The 22,444-nt window shown below is 34.4% G+C and overlaps 1 protein-coding gene across 7 annotated transcripts in view; it reads right to left on the minus strand.

The window, feature by feature from the left end:
- Positions 1–22,444, minus strand: part of LOC138707697 (lysine-specific demethylase 4C-like) — a 141,321-nt gene that overhangs the window by 50,389 nt on the left and 68,488 nt on the right. For all 7 annotated transcript variants that reach the window (XM_069837513.1, XM_069837512.1, XM_069837509.1 and 4 more), the window contains 6 exons: positions 20,439–20,562; positions 19,577–19,915; positions 19,130–19,278; positions 17,661–17,825; positions 14,803–15,062; positions 12,794–13,081 (listed from right to left, as the gene is read on the minus strand). In XM_069837513.1, coding sequence (XP_069693614.1) covers positions 12,794–13,081; positions 14,803–15,062; positions 17,661–17,825; positions 19,130–19,278; positions 19,577–19,915; positions 20,439–20,562 — 1,325 coding nt within the window. The remainder of the gene's footprint in view (positions 1–12,793; positions 13,082–14,802; positions 15,063–17,660; positions 17,826–19,129; positions 19,279–19,576; positions 19,916–20,438; positions 20,563–22,444) is intronic.

Raw genomic sequence — 22,444 nt, forward strand, 5'->3', positions numbered from 1 at the left:
ATCATCTAACAGGTTCTGCTTACAAATGTTAAATGAATACCCTCAAAAAAAATGACGAACGAGAGAGAGAGAGAGAGCGCGAGAGAGAGAATTATAATAAGAAAATTTCTGAAGGCACATACTCTAGATGACGAAATAATGAACATGAATGATTGATATTATTAGGCAGGGAAAAGGAGAACAATGAAAACTGGATAATATTCACAATTTGTGAAAAATAGTCATACTGCAGGAAATGTGTAACAGTGATTCTGCTATGTGCAACATGTACAGTATTTTTAATGCTAAAGCTCCCTTTGCATGAAATGAGAAATTACATTCTAAATCAATTATGTTAAACATCACACATTTTCACAGTCAAATATGAGTAGCATAATGATTTTAATGCTTTTAAAAATTATTAATACATATCTGTGTGTGTGTATGTGTGCGTGCGTGTGTGTACACAGTATTTCTTCGGGTCTGGACTGAGACAGTGGGCTGAAACGCAGTTGGCTAATGTCACGCCACTTCAAAGCCACATAATGCGTGTGTATGTCGCACAAATTAGTTCTGCAGTTGTCTTTTCATTGTGCAGTGTACAGTGCACAGGCGGATATATGAGAAGCATGAGGGGAGGGAAGACAGGTTCAAGTGGTACAGGCAATTGTATCTCCCTAGCATTAGGTATGAAGAATGCATAATTCTGAGGAGTTATACTAAGTTTGTTTGGAAATTAATAAACAAATCAGCATTTACGTAAATGTTACATTCCTAAATACAGGCACTCATTATGCGATTTACACAAAGTTCCTTTGCATGATTATTTGATTACAAAATTAGTGAATGTCCTGTATTATCGAAGTTTTCTACAGGATAACATCAGCAGAATAAAGAGAAGTGGGATTTTCTTCAATAACACAGGTCAACAATGATTTCTCATCGAAAAAAAACTAATTGCTCCATGTGATAGAGATTGATGTGCTGAGTTCATATCTGCTTGGCATTATTTAAAAAAAAAAAATAAAGCCAAAGAATAATGTTGAATGGCTTGCTTAATATTAACGCTTAGAAAGTCTGAATAATAACTACAACAAGAATAAGAGAGCCCATATGTTTTAAGATACTGTAAATTCAAATACTCGTGCCATTTTCTCATTGTTGTCAGAGACAAAATGCCCTCCCATATGTGACCTTACAACTCAGAGGTAGATTTTCCAAAGACAGAGACAATCTTTGCTTTGCTTTGCTTTGCTTTATCAATCAGTATCAGTGTCTCTGGGTCGCTGTGCATAGACATCATTCTTTACAAAATTCGGAACAATGAAATCAGGTGACATTAATTCTGGAGAATTTGGACTCCATGTAATTGGCCACTCTGACTTCAACAGTTGATGTAAAATGTTATTCACGAACTTATTTTCCTCAATGAGGTGATTTGCCATCTTTCGTTGTTTTCCTATTGCAGCTGTGACAGGAAAAATAAATGTGATCCATTTTCGGAGATTCACATCACGTAATACTTGAAGGTATAGTTTCATATAATGTTGACTAGTTGTGTATGGCATAGCTAACATTACAAACAGTCATGCAAAGCTTTTCTTGGCTTGAGACTTACTCTCATACTAGTGCTAACAGCAGTTTCAGTTACAAGAACATGCCTATGGCTACTAGTGTATGCCATGTTCACAGATACAGATTCACTTTCTTCAGACGTGAGGTTCTTTAACCTTAACTTGCAATTTGGGGCTCTCCAAACATCATATGCATTGTTAAAACGACGTTGAAATGATGTCACACTTTAAAATTTTGCAGACCACAACACATATTTCACTAGTTGCCTTGTAGTAAACGGTGTTTTGTTTATTCATTTGTTGCTAAATGACAATCTTACTTCTTTTGTTCATAACAGCAATAACAATACTCCTGAGTTTTAACTTCATATTGGAACTAAAAGAACTTTTATATCACTCCTGATATAATTTTTTAAGCGATTTTATTTTATGTCTTCCTAAATGGATCAGACTGTGTGTGTGTAAATATGTATATGAGAAATATACATTATACTCAATCACTAATTATGGCAAGAAAATGTAAATAATTTTTCCCCATTAAAGCACCACAGGCAATTTCAATAAAACTGATACGAGTGTGCACACAAACACATACACACACATACAAGCAAATACACATCCACAGTCAGCTGTCAATTATCAAGGGTCAGATTATTTAGGTTGCAGATTTCTCTTTTTCGATATTATTGACTTCTGTGGCAGGTAAAAAGTGTTGTCTTACTTAGTCTTGAGAAGACAGCAGCCTATCCTCTCATCTTCATTCTCAATTATCAATAGCTACCCAACTTAATTCCCGTTAGTAAAATTGGAGAACTTTTACATACTGTACTCTGTACCTAAATAATCTTTTCAAAGGTGAACAAAATGGGTGGGGGGGAATTTTATAAATATGTGAAGAGATGACGCAAGGAAAACTATTCGAGCCTCCTTTTAAAAAATGACCTCAATCAATTTATTGTATAAGACAACAACAAGCAGAAAAACTAAATTCCTATTACGCCACTGTTTTTGGAATGAGGGCAATAATACCTAACTTAGCTACTGTGGAAAATACGGGTCAGTTTTCTATCAAGCCTAGGGAGATGAGGAGAAGGATCTCTAAATTGAAAACTCATAAATCAGTAGGACCTGATGGTATCACCGGAGACTTGTTAAAATTGGGAGGGGAAGCCATGATTCCCTATGTATTGCATATATTTGAAATATCAATAGAAATAGTATTGTCCCACGAGATTGGAAAGATGCAATAATAGTGCCAATTTATAAGTCAGGGTCTTGCTCAAAGACAAAAAATTACAGACCAGTCAGCCTCACCTCTGTGGTTTGCACACAGATGGAACACTTGATTTCAGCATACCTAAGGCAGCATTGGAATGATTCAACTTGGTTACAAATTGTCGGCATGGGTTTCAGGGGGCTACTCATATGAGAGTCAATTAGTAACTGTATGTCAGGATTTAGCAGATGGAATAGATTCAAATAGCCAAGTAGATGCAGTGATTATTGACTTTTCACACGCAATCGATGTAGTCCCACACGACATAGTTTTGGTTAAACTACAATCAATGGGGGTTGACTTCAGAGTACTCCAGTGGATCAAGAAATTTTTAACTTGTAGCACTCAGAGAATACGGATGGGGGAGGAATTATCGAGTCCAATAGAAATTATTTCCGGAGTCCCACAGGGGAGTGTCTTGGGGGCCCCTTCTATTCCTGGCTTTTGTAAATGATCTGCCAGTTAACATCTTGTCCAGGGTTCGCTTATTCACGGATGATTGTATTGTATACAGGAAAATAAAAAGTTATGAAGATACTACTCTTCTTCTGAATGATCTCAATAGAACAAACAACTGGACAATGGCCAACAAAATGAAAATAAATTCTCTAAAGAGCAAAGCCGTCAGTGTTACAAGAAAAAGAAACAAAATAATCGCATCCTATATTGTTAGGAGGTGAAACCATTCCAGAAGTTAACAAGTGTAAATACCTAGGCATAACTTTTAGCAGCGATCTCGGCTGAGGGGAACATGTTACTGACACACCGGGAAAAGCATGGAAAGCATTACACTTTGTGATAAGGGTACTAAGAAAAGGCTCTGATAAATCCAAAGAGATTGCATATAAGTCACTAGTTCGTCCAATAATGAATATGGTGCTGCATGTTGGGGTCCTTACAGATTAGAACATATTAAGACATTGGAAAATATTTAAAAACGGGCTTTCAAGCATTGTCGTAATAATTCAACATTAAAATGGGACACACTCACAGACAGGAGAAAGCAAATTCGATTATGCGCAATGTTCAAAACATTCAGAGGTGAGCCTGCCTGGAGAGAAATAAAAATAGGTTGCAGCCGCCAAATTACTCTTCAAGGATCGACCACTCGCATAAATTGAGGGAAAGAAGAGAGAGGACACGCACACTCTCTCACTCGTTGCTATTGTATTCGTTAATTGTTACAACCTTATGTAGAAAGGAATGTATTCAAAATGTGAAAGAGTTGTCCTATTAATAGAAGATTAACCAGAAATAATAAACAAGTTAGACACAGGAAATACAGTGAAGAAAAATCAGTCTCATATATGGTGTCCATGAACACATTGTGCAATAAAAAATATAAAAATAGATACTTCATTCATGGCAACTTCAGCCACAATTAGATTTATTTTGTACTATTTGTGATTTTGATTATCTGTTTATAGTCTGTATTACTACCATGTAAAGCAGAAAATTGATTCTATGTCTGTGTGAGGATGCATGTGTGCACGTATATTCAGCAGATAAAAACATTTCAGTGCTCATGAAATCTTTACACTGGAAAGTAGCACAATAAAATAACCACACACAGTAAAACCCTGTTAAACACTCTTCAAGAAAACTCGAGAAAACTGTGTATTAGGCAAATGCCCAAGTAGAAAAGATACACAATTTATTGAAAATAAAACAGCATTCGTATCTTAAAATCATATGTTAGCACTCCCTTTTGTCTCTCACTACTGTAGCTCTCACTGGTAGAAATCTCCGAAAATCTGGCAATAAAAGATTCTTGTCTTTGACTAAATTGTCCAACCAACCACTGGAGGCTGATTATTCAATGTTTAATTTGTGTGCTATTTACGTGTATTTTCTTTAATGGTAGACCAACTCACAGGTATGGCTGGACACAGATTATGATTAGGCCAGTTAACAAAAATGTTCTCAATGTCCTCTTGCTACCCATGCTCACATCCTCATAACAATTGCAACTGCGGTGATTGAATCGCGATTCTCTATTATCGTTCTTAATGTAGATAATGGGATTACTAATAAATCAGCAAGTTGTTTTTTTTTATTATTCAGACTAGTGTTGTCAATGTAGTTTCACAGGATTTCCTACTTAATTGATATGGAAAGCACTTTCCGTTTTACACACACAGCAACTGTACTCTAAAACCACTTCATTATTATAGTAATGACAGCTGGAATCTGACCAGAAAAAATTTCCAGATGTATGAGAAAGTGGGAGTAACAAAATGGTGAGAACTGGTATGTAGGCTTAAGCACCAGGTACAGGGTTCAATGAGTGTTCTTCAGGTTGGCGACAGTAGTGGAGACGAGGAACTAAAATTTTCCACTTCTTCCACATATTAATAAAAATGAATCAGAAAAACAATTCCCACGAAAAAAAAAAATCAGTGTATTAAGCGAGTATTTGAGTACAATATACAGTAAACGGGGTATTTTGAATACTTTATAGGATTTGTCTAAGGACTGGACAAATATGAATGAATGAATGAATGAATGAATGAATGAATAAGTAAATATATAGGATAGCATAGTATCAGTGTTTCTCATATGTGATGTATAACTAATATTTACATTTGTAGGATGGTACATATAAAATTTGTTTGCTAGTAAAATCGAATTCCATAAGTTTCCGAGTAGATACTAATATAAATACCATTTTCGATCTTACTGAAACACGGTTACTTAACATTCCAGTAATTAACTTTCAGTTGAAGATTTGATTAATGAAAAATAAAAACATACTCAAAAATGACAAATCACAGACTGACTTTCGCGATTTTCTTAACCAACAACTTATTTATTAACTTAAAGTTCTCATATTGTTGTATATAATGTTATTCCACACGTTAAATTGTGTTCAAGAGACAATTTTTAATGTTACCTTGGAATGCAATATTACGACTAAAATTTTCTTGTGAAGCCACAGTTTTACAACATTCTGTATGAAAATTAAATACACTTCTCATTTAGGGATGTGCATAAGAAGCAAAAGCAGTAATCAACCCCAAATGTTTTATCCCAACCATAAAAATGAGGTATACCAAAACAAAAGCTAGAGCTAGAATGAAACTGACACTTGGATTAATTAACAGCCAGATTAATGTATAAAACCAATCGTATTCCAAATTAAATTCCAAATCCAGTTCAAAGTTAATGTGGATAGAAATACAGATAGATGAAGTTCCATATTACTTTTGGGTTAAATCAGGGGTCGTCAGCACAGAGCACGCTGGGGCTAGTCTCTTTACCCGCGGAAAACGCATTACACTAGGGTGCACTCCGTAGCTGCTAGCGGATATGCTCTCTATCTCTCCCTGTTGCACGACAGTGCACATGGGACAACACCGCGTACCCTTTGCACATTTCAGCGAGTGCTGATGACCACTGGGTTAAATAATTAGTCGCATCAAATACTTCCTAACAAAGTCTAAAAAAGAACCATAAATAGAAAAGAGATAGCAGGTAATGGAAGAAACTAAGCCTGTGCAATTATTAAGGTCTACAAAAATAAATTGTAAGAATGTTACAACCATTACAACCAGTTTCAATTTCCTATAGGTGCATGCTTCATCACAAAAGTTTGACATTAAAGGCTAGTACCAATATATTACAATTAATTAAAAAAAGTGTAACATTATCTTGCATATAAGCAGCATATTATGCAGGTAACCTAGAATTGTGCATTTTCGATAAATATTCGTGCATAGAAATGTATTTTCAAATATGTTGCAATCATACTTCAAATGAGATGCACATTATCTTGTGGAAAATTCGTATCAAGATCCTTCCAAAAATTATGTATATTAAACAATCATAACAGAATAATTTTCAATCTCAAATTGGAAACTAATTATTTTAGATACAAAAAGATGAGGATAAGAGGCAAGCAAAATTTTATCATATATCTTTTTAGGGCTATCACAATTAAATTAAAAAAGAAGCAGAGAAAAATTCGTAATAATGGAAGGTTTTTTCATCAGACAGCTAATATATATAACGTGGCTCCTAATCTCTTCAGTAGGACTAGTATTCATCTTAACTTTGAATCGACAATAGTAAATATGATTTTTACTTTCAGGAATGTAACAGCAATTTTTTGTGTATACCTAAGCACAAATTCCAAATACAGCATCTAAATTTCTCTACTCTATCTCAATTTTTCATACAGTTTGAATTCCAACTGCATCATGCCATATTCAGTTGTGTAATATTCTTTAAATGCAATGCTACATTAGCACTATGCATTGGCATAATTTTCGAGGGTCCCGTGCCGTGGCATTGTGGTCTAAGACATTCTGCCTAGGACTCGCATTACGGAATCCATGCTGGTTCGAGTCCTCCTGGGAGAAGAATTTCGGCTAGTGTATGGGACCGGTGCCCACCTAGCATTGTGATGCATTTGGGGAGCTACAATAGGTAGCAAAATCTGGTTATGAATGCCAGCTTTAACAGCTGAGGGGATCATCGTGCTAACCACATGATACCTCAAACTCTAGTTGGATGATCGTCCACCTCTGCTTTGGCACATACACGTGAGGCCAGCAGACAGCTTAAAGAGAGTTGTAGTGCCATGGATTATTGTTGCTGCTGTTATTGTTATTATTATTATTATTATTATTATTATTATTATTATTATTATTATTATTATTATTATTATTATTATTATTATTATTATTATTATTATTATTATTATTATTATTATATCTTTGAGGTGGCAAACAATATTCTTCACAATACTCCTTCTCCCCTCATTTGCACTCTTCCAATCATGATTTCGAATTTGGATATCCTAACAATTCCCAGTCATATTGTATATGACATAATTCGAGACAAGTATAGCATGATTATTTAGTCCTGACAGTCGCTGGAGATGTGCGCCTAGATCGGGCGAGTCCATTCAGTTACACCAAGGAGTGTATGGGTTATTCACTCGCTTGCCTTCGAAGCGATTGAATGTCATGTGTGCGGTAAAGTGGTATGTTTCCAGTACAATTAAGCTGTACTGAGACTGCTCGCCCTTATCTCTACTCTGGAACTCTCCCCACTCCTCTCCTATTACTTCCCCTCTTTCACGTCGCTGAGCTGTCAGGATTAAATAATCGGTCTGTATACACCCAGCCATACAATTGCTAAAATTCATTACCTCTCCTAAGGATTGGCGCAATACAAGTAACATGCTTTCTATTTATCAGAACAGTTGTCAGAGTAGTAGAAACTGCTAGTAACATTTTATGGATTAGTGGATTAATTATATGAACACTTTTCGAGTGGCAGGTTGTTTTGGATTGAAGTACTGGACTAGTACTCTAACTGTCTCTGAAAGTATGTTTTCTGTTGAGTTCCAGTTTTTATTTTAACAGCATTAATCGATTCGATCTCAAATGAATAGAAGACGCCTGTCATTGGTGTTTGAATTAACTGTATAATTTGTGTTATATATGTTACTAGCTTATGTTGAAACACGAAATGAGAAAAATTTGCAGTGCTACTGGCATCACATAAACCTTTTATCTCTGCTGCAAAGTTGGCAGATAAATATAAAAAGTGAACTTAAAAAATGTTTGAGCCTGAATATATCATATAAGGATATTTCACGAAAAATTTAAGCCTTAACCTTTGTTGTCTCTATGGTTGTATGATCACAAAATCACGAAGATGACTGTTATTCTTGTATAACGAAAGTAGTATCCAGGTGAAAACGAATACATAATCCAGTGTAAAATATTTTGAAGTAGCATCAGTAATCATTAAAGTTCTGTCAATACTAGATCTCCCAAAGCATTCAGTTCACAAATTGATGTTACTGGTTTCGTCTTCTATGAAATCCTCGACTTTAGAGGTGTGCACTTCGTGAGACCAGTGCTGTAGTTGAAAAAAAGTTACGTAGATCTCATTCTGCAATCTATTTCAGAGGCTTCAGATTGTCTCGTATGTAACCTCTTTCCTGGCTGTCAAGCTATTTCATTTGCATTTCGTCATCCATCTTGCAACCATGACTGTACATATGGATGTATGCCTCATGAATATAATCCAATTGCCCAAGAGACTAGGAAAGCATTTCTCTTCCTTGATATAACTTAGTTCATTGTGTTAATGATGTTGATATTGGTAAAGTGTCGATTGTTTTAAAATTTTTAGTTCGTGTGTTTCAGTGTTACAGTCAATAAATTCACAGAAAGCAGTTATGAAGTCACTTGTCTGGCAAACAAAAAATATCGCAAAGTTTGCTCACACTTCTATCACCACAAGTAATATCAGTCCCAGGATGCCAGAGTTTAGTATTAACAAGTGCTAGATCATTTACAAATAAATTTATTTGCTCATTACATTATGGTTCTTTGAAGGAACATTTGAAGCTTGACTTACATTTTCACATAACCTCACCCTTAGGTTTTCAGCTAAGCTTTTGAAGAATTGACTCATGTGAATTCTAACATGATGACTTTCATGTAATTCAGTTCCTCTGAAAACTTTCATTTCTGTGGTCATTTTACTATGTTTTTCGTAGGGACTTGGAGATGATATCATGGATTACAGAATTCTATACAGCACTTTCTAGCCCTGTCTCTGTCTTGAAGAGTGATTTTCTTTTTCTCAAGAGTCAAGGATAAATTCGAGAGATCAGTAAGAGCATCCAACATTATTCTCGAATTAATGGTGATAATACACATTGACTACTTCATAGTAGTCGTGATAATATTCAATGAGGATGGCGAGACCTCACATAATGAATATGTGACGTATTATTCACAAATTTAGTACAAATATGCAAGATGCAAGAATTTTGTACAGGCCAGAATATTTTGCCCATTCCCTTATATTTCTTGCAGTTTCAACTGATGCTTCTTAAAAGTGGTGTGCTAGAGCTTTGCAGCTTTTCCATACAGATTTCACAGTTCTCAAACTTGAGTCAATCCACCTAATAGTACAAATTTTACCTAATTTGAGAAGTCTTTCGTGTAAGGATGCTGCACACTGATTGAGTTGTATTGAATTTTTGGGAGACATGTTGTAGACTGAACAGAGTTTGTCAAAAAAGAAATGAAAGTTAACAAACACCTTGAACAACAGCCCTAATATCATGAACTAGCATTTCTTCCAAATGTAAGACATCATTTTTTCTGTCTAGTGCAGCGTTGTCAGACACAGCCTAAACGGAGCGGAGCGCTCCACTATAACTCATTGCGTGCTCCGGTGCTTCCACAGACATAAGCAAGTTCACGCTCTGAATGGACGTCTCTAGCACCACAACCGGTTTCGGAGCTTACAACTCTGACACTACTGGTCTAGTGTAACTGGAGCCCTATATCAAGCAAAGTTCACCAAATTTTCTTTCAGATAATTCTCACCAAGATCATGGCATATTAAACTGGATAAAATAGATTCTTTAATTCTACCAGATTCCAAAAGAAAATGTCTACTGGAGAATCAACTGACATGGCACATCTTAAACAGAGTACTAAAAGTGCTGTTTTACTCACTGTTGAGTCATAACTAGCAAGATTAAACTGTAACACCCTACCCATGTTCAAACCATTAATTCCTGAACTTCAGCAACTATATAGGAAAATCAGTTGATCTTTGATAGTTTATAATAAACAGTGCGGAAATTCTTATTGTGGTTTCACACATTTCTTTACTTATTTTATCTACTCCCTCTTCTAATATTTTCTTAGAAGCTGATATTTATCATATTCTGTTTTTTATGAGAATCTGAATTCTTATGTTGAAATAATTTCTTTCTAAAGCTCCTTTGCTGTACTTTCCTAATTTTCCTATAATAACCAAATTTGTCATTTGCTTTCTTAAATTAATTATATTGTTCAGATCAACAATCAGGATTTAAGTCACTCTTTGCCTTGGTTAGAAGTTTCACTTTTATTCTCTGTTTCGTTTATTTCACATTCACTTACATGACCATAAAAAGCCGTAGCCAGCTTGGTTTCTACACTCACCATTGACAATCCCATGTGGGCCATGTTATTAACATTATCTTCGCATATCTTCTTCTTGTTAGCTTTTTCATCAAAACTGTCAATATCTTCTCTTCTATCTTTATTCAACCACTTTAACTATATTATTTTCTTAAAACACTTATCAAACTTCACACAAACTGATAATTGAACAAACGAACTTTACAAGTAGCACATGTTCTACCATGGCAGTTCTCTTTCCAAAATAAAAAATGCTAAACAAACGTTAATAAGTTATAACCGTAATATTTCTATAACTTGAATAGAAAAAGAATCAGTTTATCCTGCTTAAAATAATTCTCAAACAGCTATAAACCCATATCCATAATTACAAAATTGGCAATTATATCAACCTGTACTGAGTTTGAAAAATAATATACAGAGAGGAAGAATTTAAATTGATGACACTGAAATCTGACTAGCTTGGAGTGTTTTGAGAGTAACTCCACCTTCTTCTAACACAGCATGTTCTCTGCCTGCCTGCATAGTGCTGGACTGCTGGTGTCTCACTCAACCTTTTTCTAAACTTCCTATTTAATGGAAGCCTACTAATAAACTGAAATTCGCGCAAATAATGAATCCAATTAAAAAAAAATCAGTACCATTTTTCTGATAAATCTACAGCTAGGATTAGGTTATTTATACTGAAAGGTAAAGTCATAATTATTTTTAATTGGAACATTAAAGTCTAAATAAAATTTTGTCTCAAACTGCATTTCGGACCATTCCAGTCCAATTATAGTGCTGTATCCTACATGAAATAAAATTAAGAACATTGCATTCAGAGAATATTGTACTCATTATTTATTAGTGCTATATGTTATGTGTCCTGCGCCGTGGCATTATGGTCTAAGGCATTCTGCCTAGGACTTGCATTACAGAATGTGCACTGGTTCGAGTCCTCATGGGGGAAGAAATTTTCTCATGAAATTTCAGTGCCCACCCAGCATCGTGATGCACTTTGGAAGCTACAATAGGTAGCGAAATCCGGTTGCGAAAGCCAGCTATAACAGCTGGGGGGATCATTGTGCTAACTACACAATACCTCCATTCTGGTTGGATAATCGTTCACCTCTGCTTCGGCATGTGGGCGTGAGGCCAGCAGCCAGCTGGTCAATCTCAGCCCTTCATGGGCTGTAGTGCCATGGATTATTATTATTATTACATATGTTATGTAAAACATCGCATTTCTTGTGTAAATGAAGTTTTCAGTTTTTTTTTTAACTTAGATCAACGTATAATTATTACTGTCATTTTTTTAAATTAGCAAAATTATTTAAATAAGCATCAGCCAATTTTCTTCTGGATATGTAGAAGCATAATCTTAAAGATGCCAAATGGAAATTTAAAACATTAATCAATTTAAAGGCAGCCATATTCATTTACACTTACAGTCCTGATTTTTAGTTTACTGCTCCATTAAGACTTATTTTACAGCTCTTCTTTCAGCTGTCAGAACTGAACCAAAGGTAATAAATGTCTGACAAGACCACTACAAAATATTAATAACAAGTAAATGAAAATAAAATGGAATACAGAAGAAGAAATAGGCCAGCACAGTAAATTACTGTACTGAACTTTCAATGTCTATCAGTGAAATTTTTCTGTGCATCTCATTTTGAAAGACGTTAAGAATACATTGTACAAACATGCAAATGATTTCACAGCTAACATGCAGTTACAATCCAGTCTCATGTGAAATCTAGATATTGACAGAATTCTTATTCACAGATTCTTAAAAATTTTCAGTAGTATGTTATGCACAAAAACAAATAATAGAGCAATGACAAAAACAGTACGATAAGGCCCGAATATTGTAATTAAAAGAGGCCATTTAATGAAAGCATTATAAATCTAATGTAAACATAAAACTATTCTCTCTAACAAAAATAAATGTGCATTCAGTTTTTGAAACTGTTCCCATCAAATTAATCCAGATTTCACTACTGACAGTATAAAATTAGTAAAGAAGTCCTTACCACTTCCATCCTCCAAAAGTTTCAAATTCATTTCTGATTTCTCTGAAACTTCCAACTTTATCTTCTTCACTCGTTTCATCCGGACCTTCTTCACAACAGGAGCACCATTTGCACTAACATCTTGCGTAACATTTTGCGCCTCTAAATTCGAAGCTACAGATTCTGAATTGGTTTCCAGTTTTACTTTCTTCTTACGAGGTTTACTTGGTTCCCAGCCATCAGTATGCCGCTTGCGTTTCCTTCCAGGTTTCTTGCGTATCTCATTGTAGACTGTGGCCTCGTTCATATCTATAATTAATTGAAAGACTAAGTTTCCAATAGTGTAGTTCACCAAGGCACACAATAAATTACAAGGAATTTTAAGCTCCCACACTTGATCTTCGATAAGAGACAGGACTGAATGCTCATCAGATTGCACAGCCAGATAAAAGAACTCTTGGGTACATACACCACAAAATAGCAAGTAAACCCAATACTAACTCTGGAAGTAATGATAAAAGAAAATTAAAATCCTCAACCGAGTAACAGCTTGTAATTAATTAAGTGCTTTTTCTTAAACACAAAATGTATAATACTAGTATGTTAAACTTGCCACTCTTCTTAAACTTGCAACCTGCAGCTCACTGTCACTCTATGAACTATATTGACATGAATAATAAAAAGCAATGTTACTCCACATACAATCAATAACAAAGAAAATACGGCACTCCTTTACATCAGAAGCAAAGCAAGACAGCAGCTGACTTGGGAAATGTAAATGTAGCTCCCGCATTTTGTAGTAATTTCAATATTCCAAACAACGAATTGTGTACAAAGTGCTGCAGTCTGGAAAAGAAAGTGGATAAACTTCAAGGAGAGTTGTTATCTGTGTTGAAAATAAAGTACTACAAGAGGATGGATGATAGAAACATTCTACAGCACCAAGGGAAGGTTCCAATTTGTAGGCCTAATTTCAGTGCCGTGAGAGATGAAATTTCCTTGGAAATGCTTGGATGAACTATAGCAACAGGTAAAAAGGCGAATGAAGCAAATAATTCTAGAGAATTTCACCATACCGATCCACAACCATTTCCAGTAATAGTAAATTGCTATGAAGTGCTCCAGAGTCAACAGGAAGAGGAAATTGTGGTTCAAAAAAAGAACGAAAATGGCGGAAAAAGTAAACAAAGAAGTGTACTGACTACAAAGAAACGCACTATTACAGTTGTTGGTGACAGTCATGCGAGAGAATGTGCAGGGAACATAAAATATCATAGTAAACTGCCGATCAATGTTACTGTTTACGTGAAACCCAAGCCAGCACTAAATATATAGTAGAAAGTGTCAAATCTGACATTACGAATTTAACAACAAAAGACTAGGTGGTGCAGTCGGTAGAGTGCTGGTCTTCTATGTTCGAGGTTGCGGGTTTGATCCCAGCCCAGGTCGATGGCATTTAAGTATGCTTAAATAAGACAGGCTCATATCAGTAGATTTGGCAAGTAAAAGAACTCCTGCAGGACAAAATTCCGGCACATTGGTGACGCTAATATAACCTCGGCAGTTGCGAGCTTCGTTAAATAAAATATAATGTACAACTTTTTTTTATATATATCATATCATATCATATCATCAACTGATTGGACAGAGCTGTTTTATTGCAGCAACTTTAATCCGATAAGGTAGTATTGAGTGCTCTTATCTTTTTACTTTAATGCTCGAAGTACATAACACACCAACCACCATTAAAACGTGTGCAATATACTTTCTGGCAAACACAAAATTTACCACAGCAATTGATAACGTCACTGTTATGGCATCATTCATATTCCAATCTAGCCAACATAACAATACCGATATCCTATAGTAAAATAGGACCCTCTCAATCACAACAAAAATATGAATTCATTTGTTCAAATTTTAAAATGAAAACGGATTACATGGAAAGTTTGTACATTCATGCTGCGACAAACTCCTATTTCAATGGAAAATATCGTAATTAAGCAACCAAAACTCGTCTTCAATCTTACCGATTTCACCAGCTTTCAGCCATATATCTTCTAATACTTCCAATGTGTCCTCATCTGGCTCCTCCTCTTCAAGGTCCATTTCCTCGAGAACTTTCTGCACATCTGGAGGAATATCACCTATCTCTTCGTCATCTAATCCTTCACCAGACTGAGGTACATCTTCACCTGATGTTACTCCAGAGCCCTTCTTCTTATGAATAGGGTGGCGTTTAGGATTTTTCTTAGGAGCATCGAGGAATGACTGTGGTAATACTGGATTACTGCAAGAAAACACAATCATTTGACTATATATTATACATTATTAATTAATATCAAAATAACTCTAATATTAGATCAAAGTTATTACAGAACTTAGTTACATTTCTGATTACAATAACATAATATAGCTTTTAGTTGTTTATTTAACAACGCTGTATCAACTACTAGGTTAGTGTCAATGGCATCGGTGATAGTGAGATGGCATTTGGCGAGATGAGGCCAAGATTCGCCATAGATTATCTGACATTCACCTTTTAGTTGGGTAAAACCTCGGAAAAACCCAACCAGGTAATGAGCCCAAACGGAGAATCGAACACGTGCCCGAGTGCAATTCCGGATTGGCAGGCAAGGACCTCAGCTACTTAGCTATGCCGGTGGCTATCATCATCATCATCATCATCATCATCGTCGTCACCATCACAGTCAACACCACCACCATCCCTTCCCATTTTAGGCCTCCTGGTCTATTGCAGTCTCAATCAGTTGTTTCTTTGGTTATTTCAACCTTCTCTTAGGGGCTTGTTTCATAAACACAATAATAATAATAATAATAATAATAATAATAATAATAATAATAATAATAATAATAATAATAATAATAATAATAATAATAATAATATTAACTAATATTATTAGACTCAAAAAATGTTAATTAGTTGACTGAATTCTGTTTCATAAACTTACACGCCTAATAAAATGCGTACGATAATATTATTAGTTTATTAGTAAGTGGGTTCTATATGAGGTTAAGTTGTGGAGGTAAGTCATGCATGGTAAACAGTGGTTAGAATATGTTTATATCATTTATAGCCAGCATTCAGAAACAATTAGAGGTTAAGTCTTGACAAGCATACTAAATTGTAGGGGTACTGGTCCTCTAGAGGTTTTTATGATATTATCCTGTTATCAAGAAATAAAGATGTAACATTGTGAAAATTTTTAAATGTTGATTTGGTTTCACATTTAACAATTATGGAAGTTGAATGAAATAGGTTTTGATGTAGGCCTACTGTGTTTATAGCAGACGACAACAGAGTAAATCGTAATAATCTTGTACAAATGTTTGGAAGACAATTTATTCCAAGTTAGGGTTATAAATCCAGTGCAACCAGAAAGGTCATAGTTCCTGCTATTTTGACACAGTATTAAAAAGTCCGCCAGTTCTTGCATAAGGAAAGTGAAAATGACAAGTGAATTTTAAGCAAATCACGAGTTTAAATATTCTGTTTATAGGTTTCAAATAGGCCTAAGTTACTAGCAACAAAGGATGCTAACAAACAAAACAGAGGAAGATGAGAAAGTGCAACAACAGATAAACGGAATGCCTAAAACCACTTTATTTTTGTTCAGGAGAAAAAACGCACACTGTTGTCAAAATCCAGAGCAATTTGAAACTGTTGGTGTGAGAACAGTGCTTCATTCCTTCCAATGGGATGTTCCAACATATTACTAGTTCTCTCAAGCACATACCAAAATGTTTCAAAATTTAATCTAAACCTCTCACTGTTTCATAAGTTTGTCCCATATGGTTATAAGATATTTTTGGCCTAAAGTTTCTTGGATGAAGAATATACTTTCACTCATCATCAGCATTTGTATCAGAATTATCAATTTCAATTGTTTCTACACTTTTGTCCTCAAAATCTAACCCTACAATGCATTTATTTTTCACCAATAATGGAATTATTAGTTAAAATACACTCATGGAAATAATTCTAATAATGTGAGTAATTGTTATTAGCTCTGCAGCTTTATGAAACACTTCACTAACACTATTACATATTTTTACTGATATTATGAAGGTTTACACAAATAACTAATATTATTAACTTAATTTTATGAATCAGAATACCAACAATATTAGTTAATATTACTAGCTACCAAAAACATATATGAAAATGGTACTTTATATTTCATCTGAAATCTCGTTTCACATTGTCCACACTGTCATGTTTGTGATTGTTCCAAACATATTTATGGGTCCGGTATCACACAATTCCATAAAGAGAAATAAGCCATTCCAACCTTGACGTCTAGTGCATATATATTAATTTTTGCTCTTTTACAGTCACACTTCAACAACATCATCACAAAAGAATCTGTAAATACTGAAAGTAAGAATCTTGAACAAGAGGAGGTTAGATTAGTACTCAATGCTTCAAAATAACGAATTAAATTGAACTGTTACTGGAAACAGAATCACGTACATACAATGTAGAAAGTCCATGGTAAGAAAAAGACGACATTATTTTTTGACAATAGTCTCAAAACGTTGTATACATAATTGCTCATTCTGCTTTAGCTAACTCCACAGTCTAACATACCCATAGGATTATCAATGTTCAGTAGCTGGAACAGTTTTACATAGTTCTAAATAACAGAATTTCAATATTAAATAATAAAACAATAAACTATTTTCACAGTCAATTTTTATATCATTATGAAAATTATGCAATCAAGGCAAGGGGGGGAGGAGATTTCAAAATATACAATCAATGTAGAGGAATAAACTTAATTGGTTCACATTTCAGAAACCGATATGGTGGTTCCCTTATATATAATGTTATTCAACTGTACATGAACGTATCTCAATTACTTACTTCTTATTAACCAATACATCTCGCTGTGTAGGTGGTGGTGCAGCATATTGCCGAGATGGATCTTCTGGATGAGCACCAACGTCCTTGCCTTGCAACCACAAATGGTAGCGATCTGGCTGAAATCTCTTCACAAATGTATCCATGCTTATCTTCACCATGTCGCCTCTGAAAATGTATGTATAGTCCTTCATCTTTCTTATACTCCAATAAACTTACTAAAATGCTGATTATAAAAAGTGAAGTATTTTCAAAATAATGTATAATGATTCCCACAGCTACATTTCTTCCACTTTAAGCTCTTATATTTCATTCCAAACAACCATATTATTTATGCGAGTGTTTTGATAAAATGTCCGGGAGCATCCCAGATTCTGATTTGTTTTTGATCAAGTTCATACTTTTTTAAATGATCTACCTTCTATTTTCACATATGACTGACATTTTTCTCTGAATAAAGTTAAATTTAGTGCAGTTTCACTAGTCATGCTAGATGACCACAAATATTCTATATTTCTGCACAGAAATATTTCTGTTGTAAATTTAATACAAGTTTAAATGGATATACAAGTAATAAGTCAATTCTGCTATTACACCACCCCATCGCACCTCCTCATACTCATCCTCTTTCACAATAGCCCTGCCAAGACCCTGGAATTCGTTATCTGCTAGCATCAGGGACTGTCGAAATAAAATTGAATTCAAACGCAAACTTACTAGGCAGTTGGTCAGTAATTGAGACTCGTTCAGACATGGTTTCTTGTAAATAGTTCTCTTAATCTATCACAAAATATTTCAATATCCGGTAATTTCATCACTATAGATTTTTGTTATTGTAAGTTTAATTTGTAATTCAGTAAATACACAAATATTCTTTGTTCTTAACTTCTATGATAAAATGTCTAGCTTTCATTAATCAGGTAATCTTGTTGTACTTTAATTTTTATTGTAATTGTAATTTTAAATTTAATATTAATTGTAATTTTATTGTTCATATTATAGTTGTAATCCCCTGGTAGAGGGGCAGAGAAGGCCTGACGGCCTTATCTCTACCAGGTTAAATAAATAAATACTAAATACTAATACACAAAGTCTGTGTAAACACGATCACTTGAGGCCTTGAAATAACAAAGCTGCTTAGTGCCAAACATAAGGAACAAAGTTGTTTGAGAAAAACTACTATTACAAAGACTTGTGGAGTATTGTCCAGTGTCATGTACCAGCCATGGTTTAACTGCTTTCATGACACTTGCCCTGATTGATATGTAACCTGAAATGGTTCACAGTACATGTCAATGTCAAAATTTAAATTAAAAAAAAAAGGCACTTAGGACCTTTGATATTTCAAGGCCTCGCTTTATCCTTGGAGGAGGGTATTACTAGTCTCCATGGCAGATGTATAAAATAGAATTAACTTAAAGTGAGTAAATCCTGACAACTGTACATAAATTTTACATAAATTTTATTGTAACCTGCAAGAACATTGTGAGGCTCTCTTTCCGTATTCCACCCAGCGTGGCGTTGCAAAGTTTGTAGATTCTGCACAGTTGAATCCATGATTAAATCCTGCATGATAGCCATATGGAAATGTGATCATTATTTCACCCGCTTCTTGTGTAATCTGAAATGAAACAAAACAAATTTAATAAATTTGTATATACATCTTGATTACACAACTTTTAACACTGTATCACTTCGGAATAAGAAGATGACTCATAATACATTCAAACATGTAAACAAGGTACGTTAGAATTTAACACAAGAAAGTCTTATCATACATATTCCGAAATAAATTTGTATTTATACCTTCGATATATTGCATTGTAAAGTAATAAAAATTACACTGCTAATATACAGCGATTATTTAAATTTGTGAACTATATGGCTAGGACTTAAGAAAGATCCTTATTTTAACAAACCTTATTAAATGGGATGGAATATTTCTTCATCACTTGCGGAGAAATCAGTGACATTTTATGACGCAGAAATGCAGGACATATTTTAGATGCTTCTGGGAAGAATCCATTAGCCAGCCTCTCAAAGCGACGACCATGTTCTGGTGGAATAGCATACCATGTCTTCGGTGCACCAAAATGCAAATAATTTATGCTATACAAATCCATATCTTCAGTGTGCCATGCAAATGTTGTTTTCCACATGCCAAAATATAAGTAGGCAGTGTTGACGCCATCTATGCTTATTCCATAATCCTCGTTTACATAATCCAGGATGGTACCCAAACGATTGATGTTCCACACCTGTTAATAAAGTATATACATATGTAATCTTGGTAACTTATGCTGCAACAAAGTCTAAATGAACGAGTTTATGCTGAAAATTGTCAAACAGATTTAATTAAATGCCTAGGTTAAGGTAATTAGTACCAATAACAAATTAGAAAAATCCTTGTTGAGAGGTTGTGCGCAACTAAAATTTTTATCAGTAATGCCAACAATAGCAAATCTGTAAAGATGAGGGAGCAAATACGAAATGTCATTTTCAATGTAAAGTTTTCAGAACTTTGGGGAATCACAAAGAACCAGCTACAGAAAATAATAACCACAAAGTAAATTTTTACAATATCCCAAATTCAAATTCACTTTCTGTCTGGTTCCAATGTAATGTTTTGCTAAATATTTACACATCATTTCCTCATTTCACTTGCATTAAGATTAAGCTTGCAAAAAGAAGTTGTAAGATTCACATGATGCTAAATTTTCACTATCCATAGGCCTAAATATTAAACTTACCTAACATTAAAAATTTCAAAACAATACTTACATTAACATCCTGATCTGTGAGAGATCCTGATACATCAGCTCCATAAATAGGAGAGCCATACATGATTTTTTTCCAATAAGTACGTTCCAAGTCCTCATAATCGAAGTGGTTTGGTGTTCTGTATCTGTAATATATAAAGATGACAAATATGCATATCTTTTAACACTGAACAATCTGCAGCACACAAGTTTTAATCATAGGTTATATTACAACACACTTCAATTTTGTCGATAAATATGAAAAGAGGTTTTCATTAGTGAATAGAATAATGAATAAACATTTAACACAATAAAGATAATAACGCATACTTGATGACTGATTTATTTACGTGGTATCATACGAAAATATTTGTTTATAAATACGACTAGATCCATCCAAAGTTAACTACTCTAACTACAAACAAGTGGCATAAATAATATAATAATGGAAATATTCATTTTATTATAAAAACGACTAAATTGATAAAGATTAAAATTCAATTAAACGTACAATTATGGAAATTCCATACCGCAGAAGTAAATTTATTGAGTGTACTTCACGTTTTTGCTTAGAAAACTTATGCTGATTGATAATTTATGGGTTAATTGATAATAATGCTATGGTGTTTCTCATTGAATTATGAAAACAATTACAAATCATCAGTGACAAGACAAAAGTGATGATATATAAAATAGGAAACATTGTAGTAATAGATGACTGTGATTGGTTGATATTCAATGGATTCTTACCCTCTATAGGTAAATTGGTACATGAGCAAAATGGTCATAGGGGCGGATGTTGATGACCTAAGTTGACGAGTCAGCAACTCAAATTCTGCTTGACCACCAAGTCACAACTTGACTGAACGACTTGCTTCAAGTAAGTTGATTCCTGTAAATTATCCCTGTCTGAATCAAGCCTTAAGTGATTATAGTCTCGATTCTTAACATAACTAGACTGTACAGCATGCACGTGCTAATTTGTGTGCTGTGTTAATAGAGCAAATTACGTGATAGTAGAGCGAATCACGTTCATTTCTGCGTAGTGTACTGCAGTGTTTGTTGACATTTGGTTATTTCTTGAGTGATGTAGTATAGGGAAACGGACCGTCATATATATTACGTATATTATGTAGAGTTCAGACATTTTGTCTTTCCACGTTTGCGTGTGAGTAGCTGCCAAATTAAAATTGATTAAGGAGAAACAGACAGGGTCAAGATCAGCAAAAGTTTGAGACAAAGATGTAGTCCATACTCAGCCTGCTCGATGCATATAGTGAATAAATTATAAAGAAAATTGACTTGAACTATTATTGGAAGTTGAAGTTAAACTGGGTGGAAGAAGAATCAACAATATCAGATATGCAGACAACACTACACTTATAGTTGGAAACAAGGAAGATCTACAAGACCTGATAACGAAGATTACAAATATGTATGCAAAATTTAGACTACATCTAAACTTACAAAAAACGAAAGTTATGAACATTGGTGAAGAAGCGGAAATTAAAGCGAATGACATACTCCTACAGTCTGTCAAATAAATAAATTTCTTCGGAGCCTTAATCAACAAAGATAGAGAAGAATAAGTTTAGAAAAAGTAGCAATAACGAAATTAGCAAAGATTATGAAAGATTCTGACATATCAAGACATAGGTCTCTATTAAATTAACAATAGTTAGAACTATGATATTTCCAGTTGAAGTGTACGGAAGTGAAAGCTGGACTCTTCGAAAAGAAGACATGAAATGAATCGACATTTTCGGGACGTGGACATGGAGGAAAAGGTTAAGAATTCCTTGGAGAGAAAAAAATAACTAATTAAAACTAGAAGAAATCAAGCTTGGTTCATCGCTAGAATCAATAGCCACAGAAACAAAGTACGGTAAAATATTTTGGATAGTACATCATCAGAAGGAAAGTATCAATGGAGAAACATCGTACGTTAGGAATCGCAGAAGGATGCAGAAGTTGATAGTAGAACAAGAACGAGATGCTAACAGAAGATAGAAGAAAATGGAGAACAAC

Source organism: Periplaneta americana, chromosome 10 (genome assembly GCF_040183065.1).
Source record: "Periplaneta americana isolate PAMFEO1 chromosome 10, P.americana_PAMFEO1_priV1, whole genome shotgun sequence".
NCBI lineage: Eukaryota > Metazoa > Arthropoda > Insecta > Blattodea > Blattidae > Periplaneta > Periplaneta americana.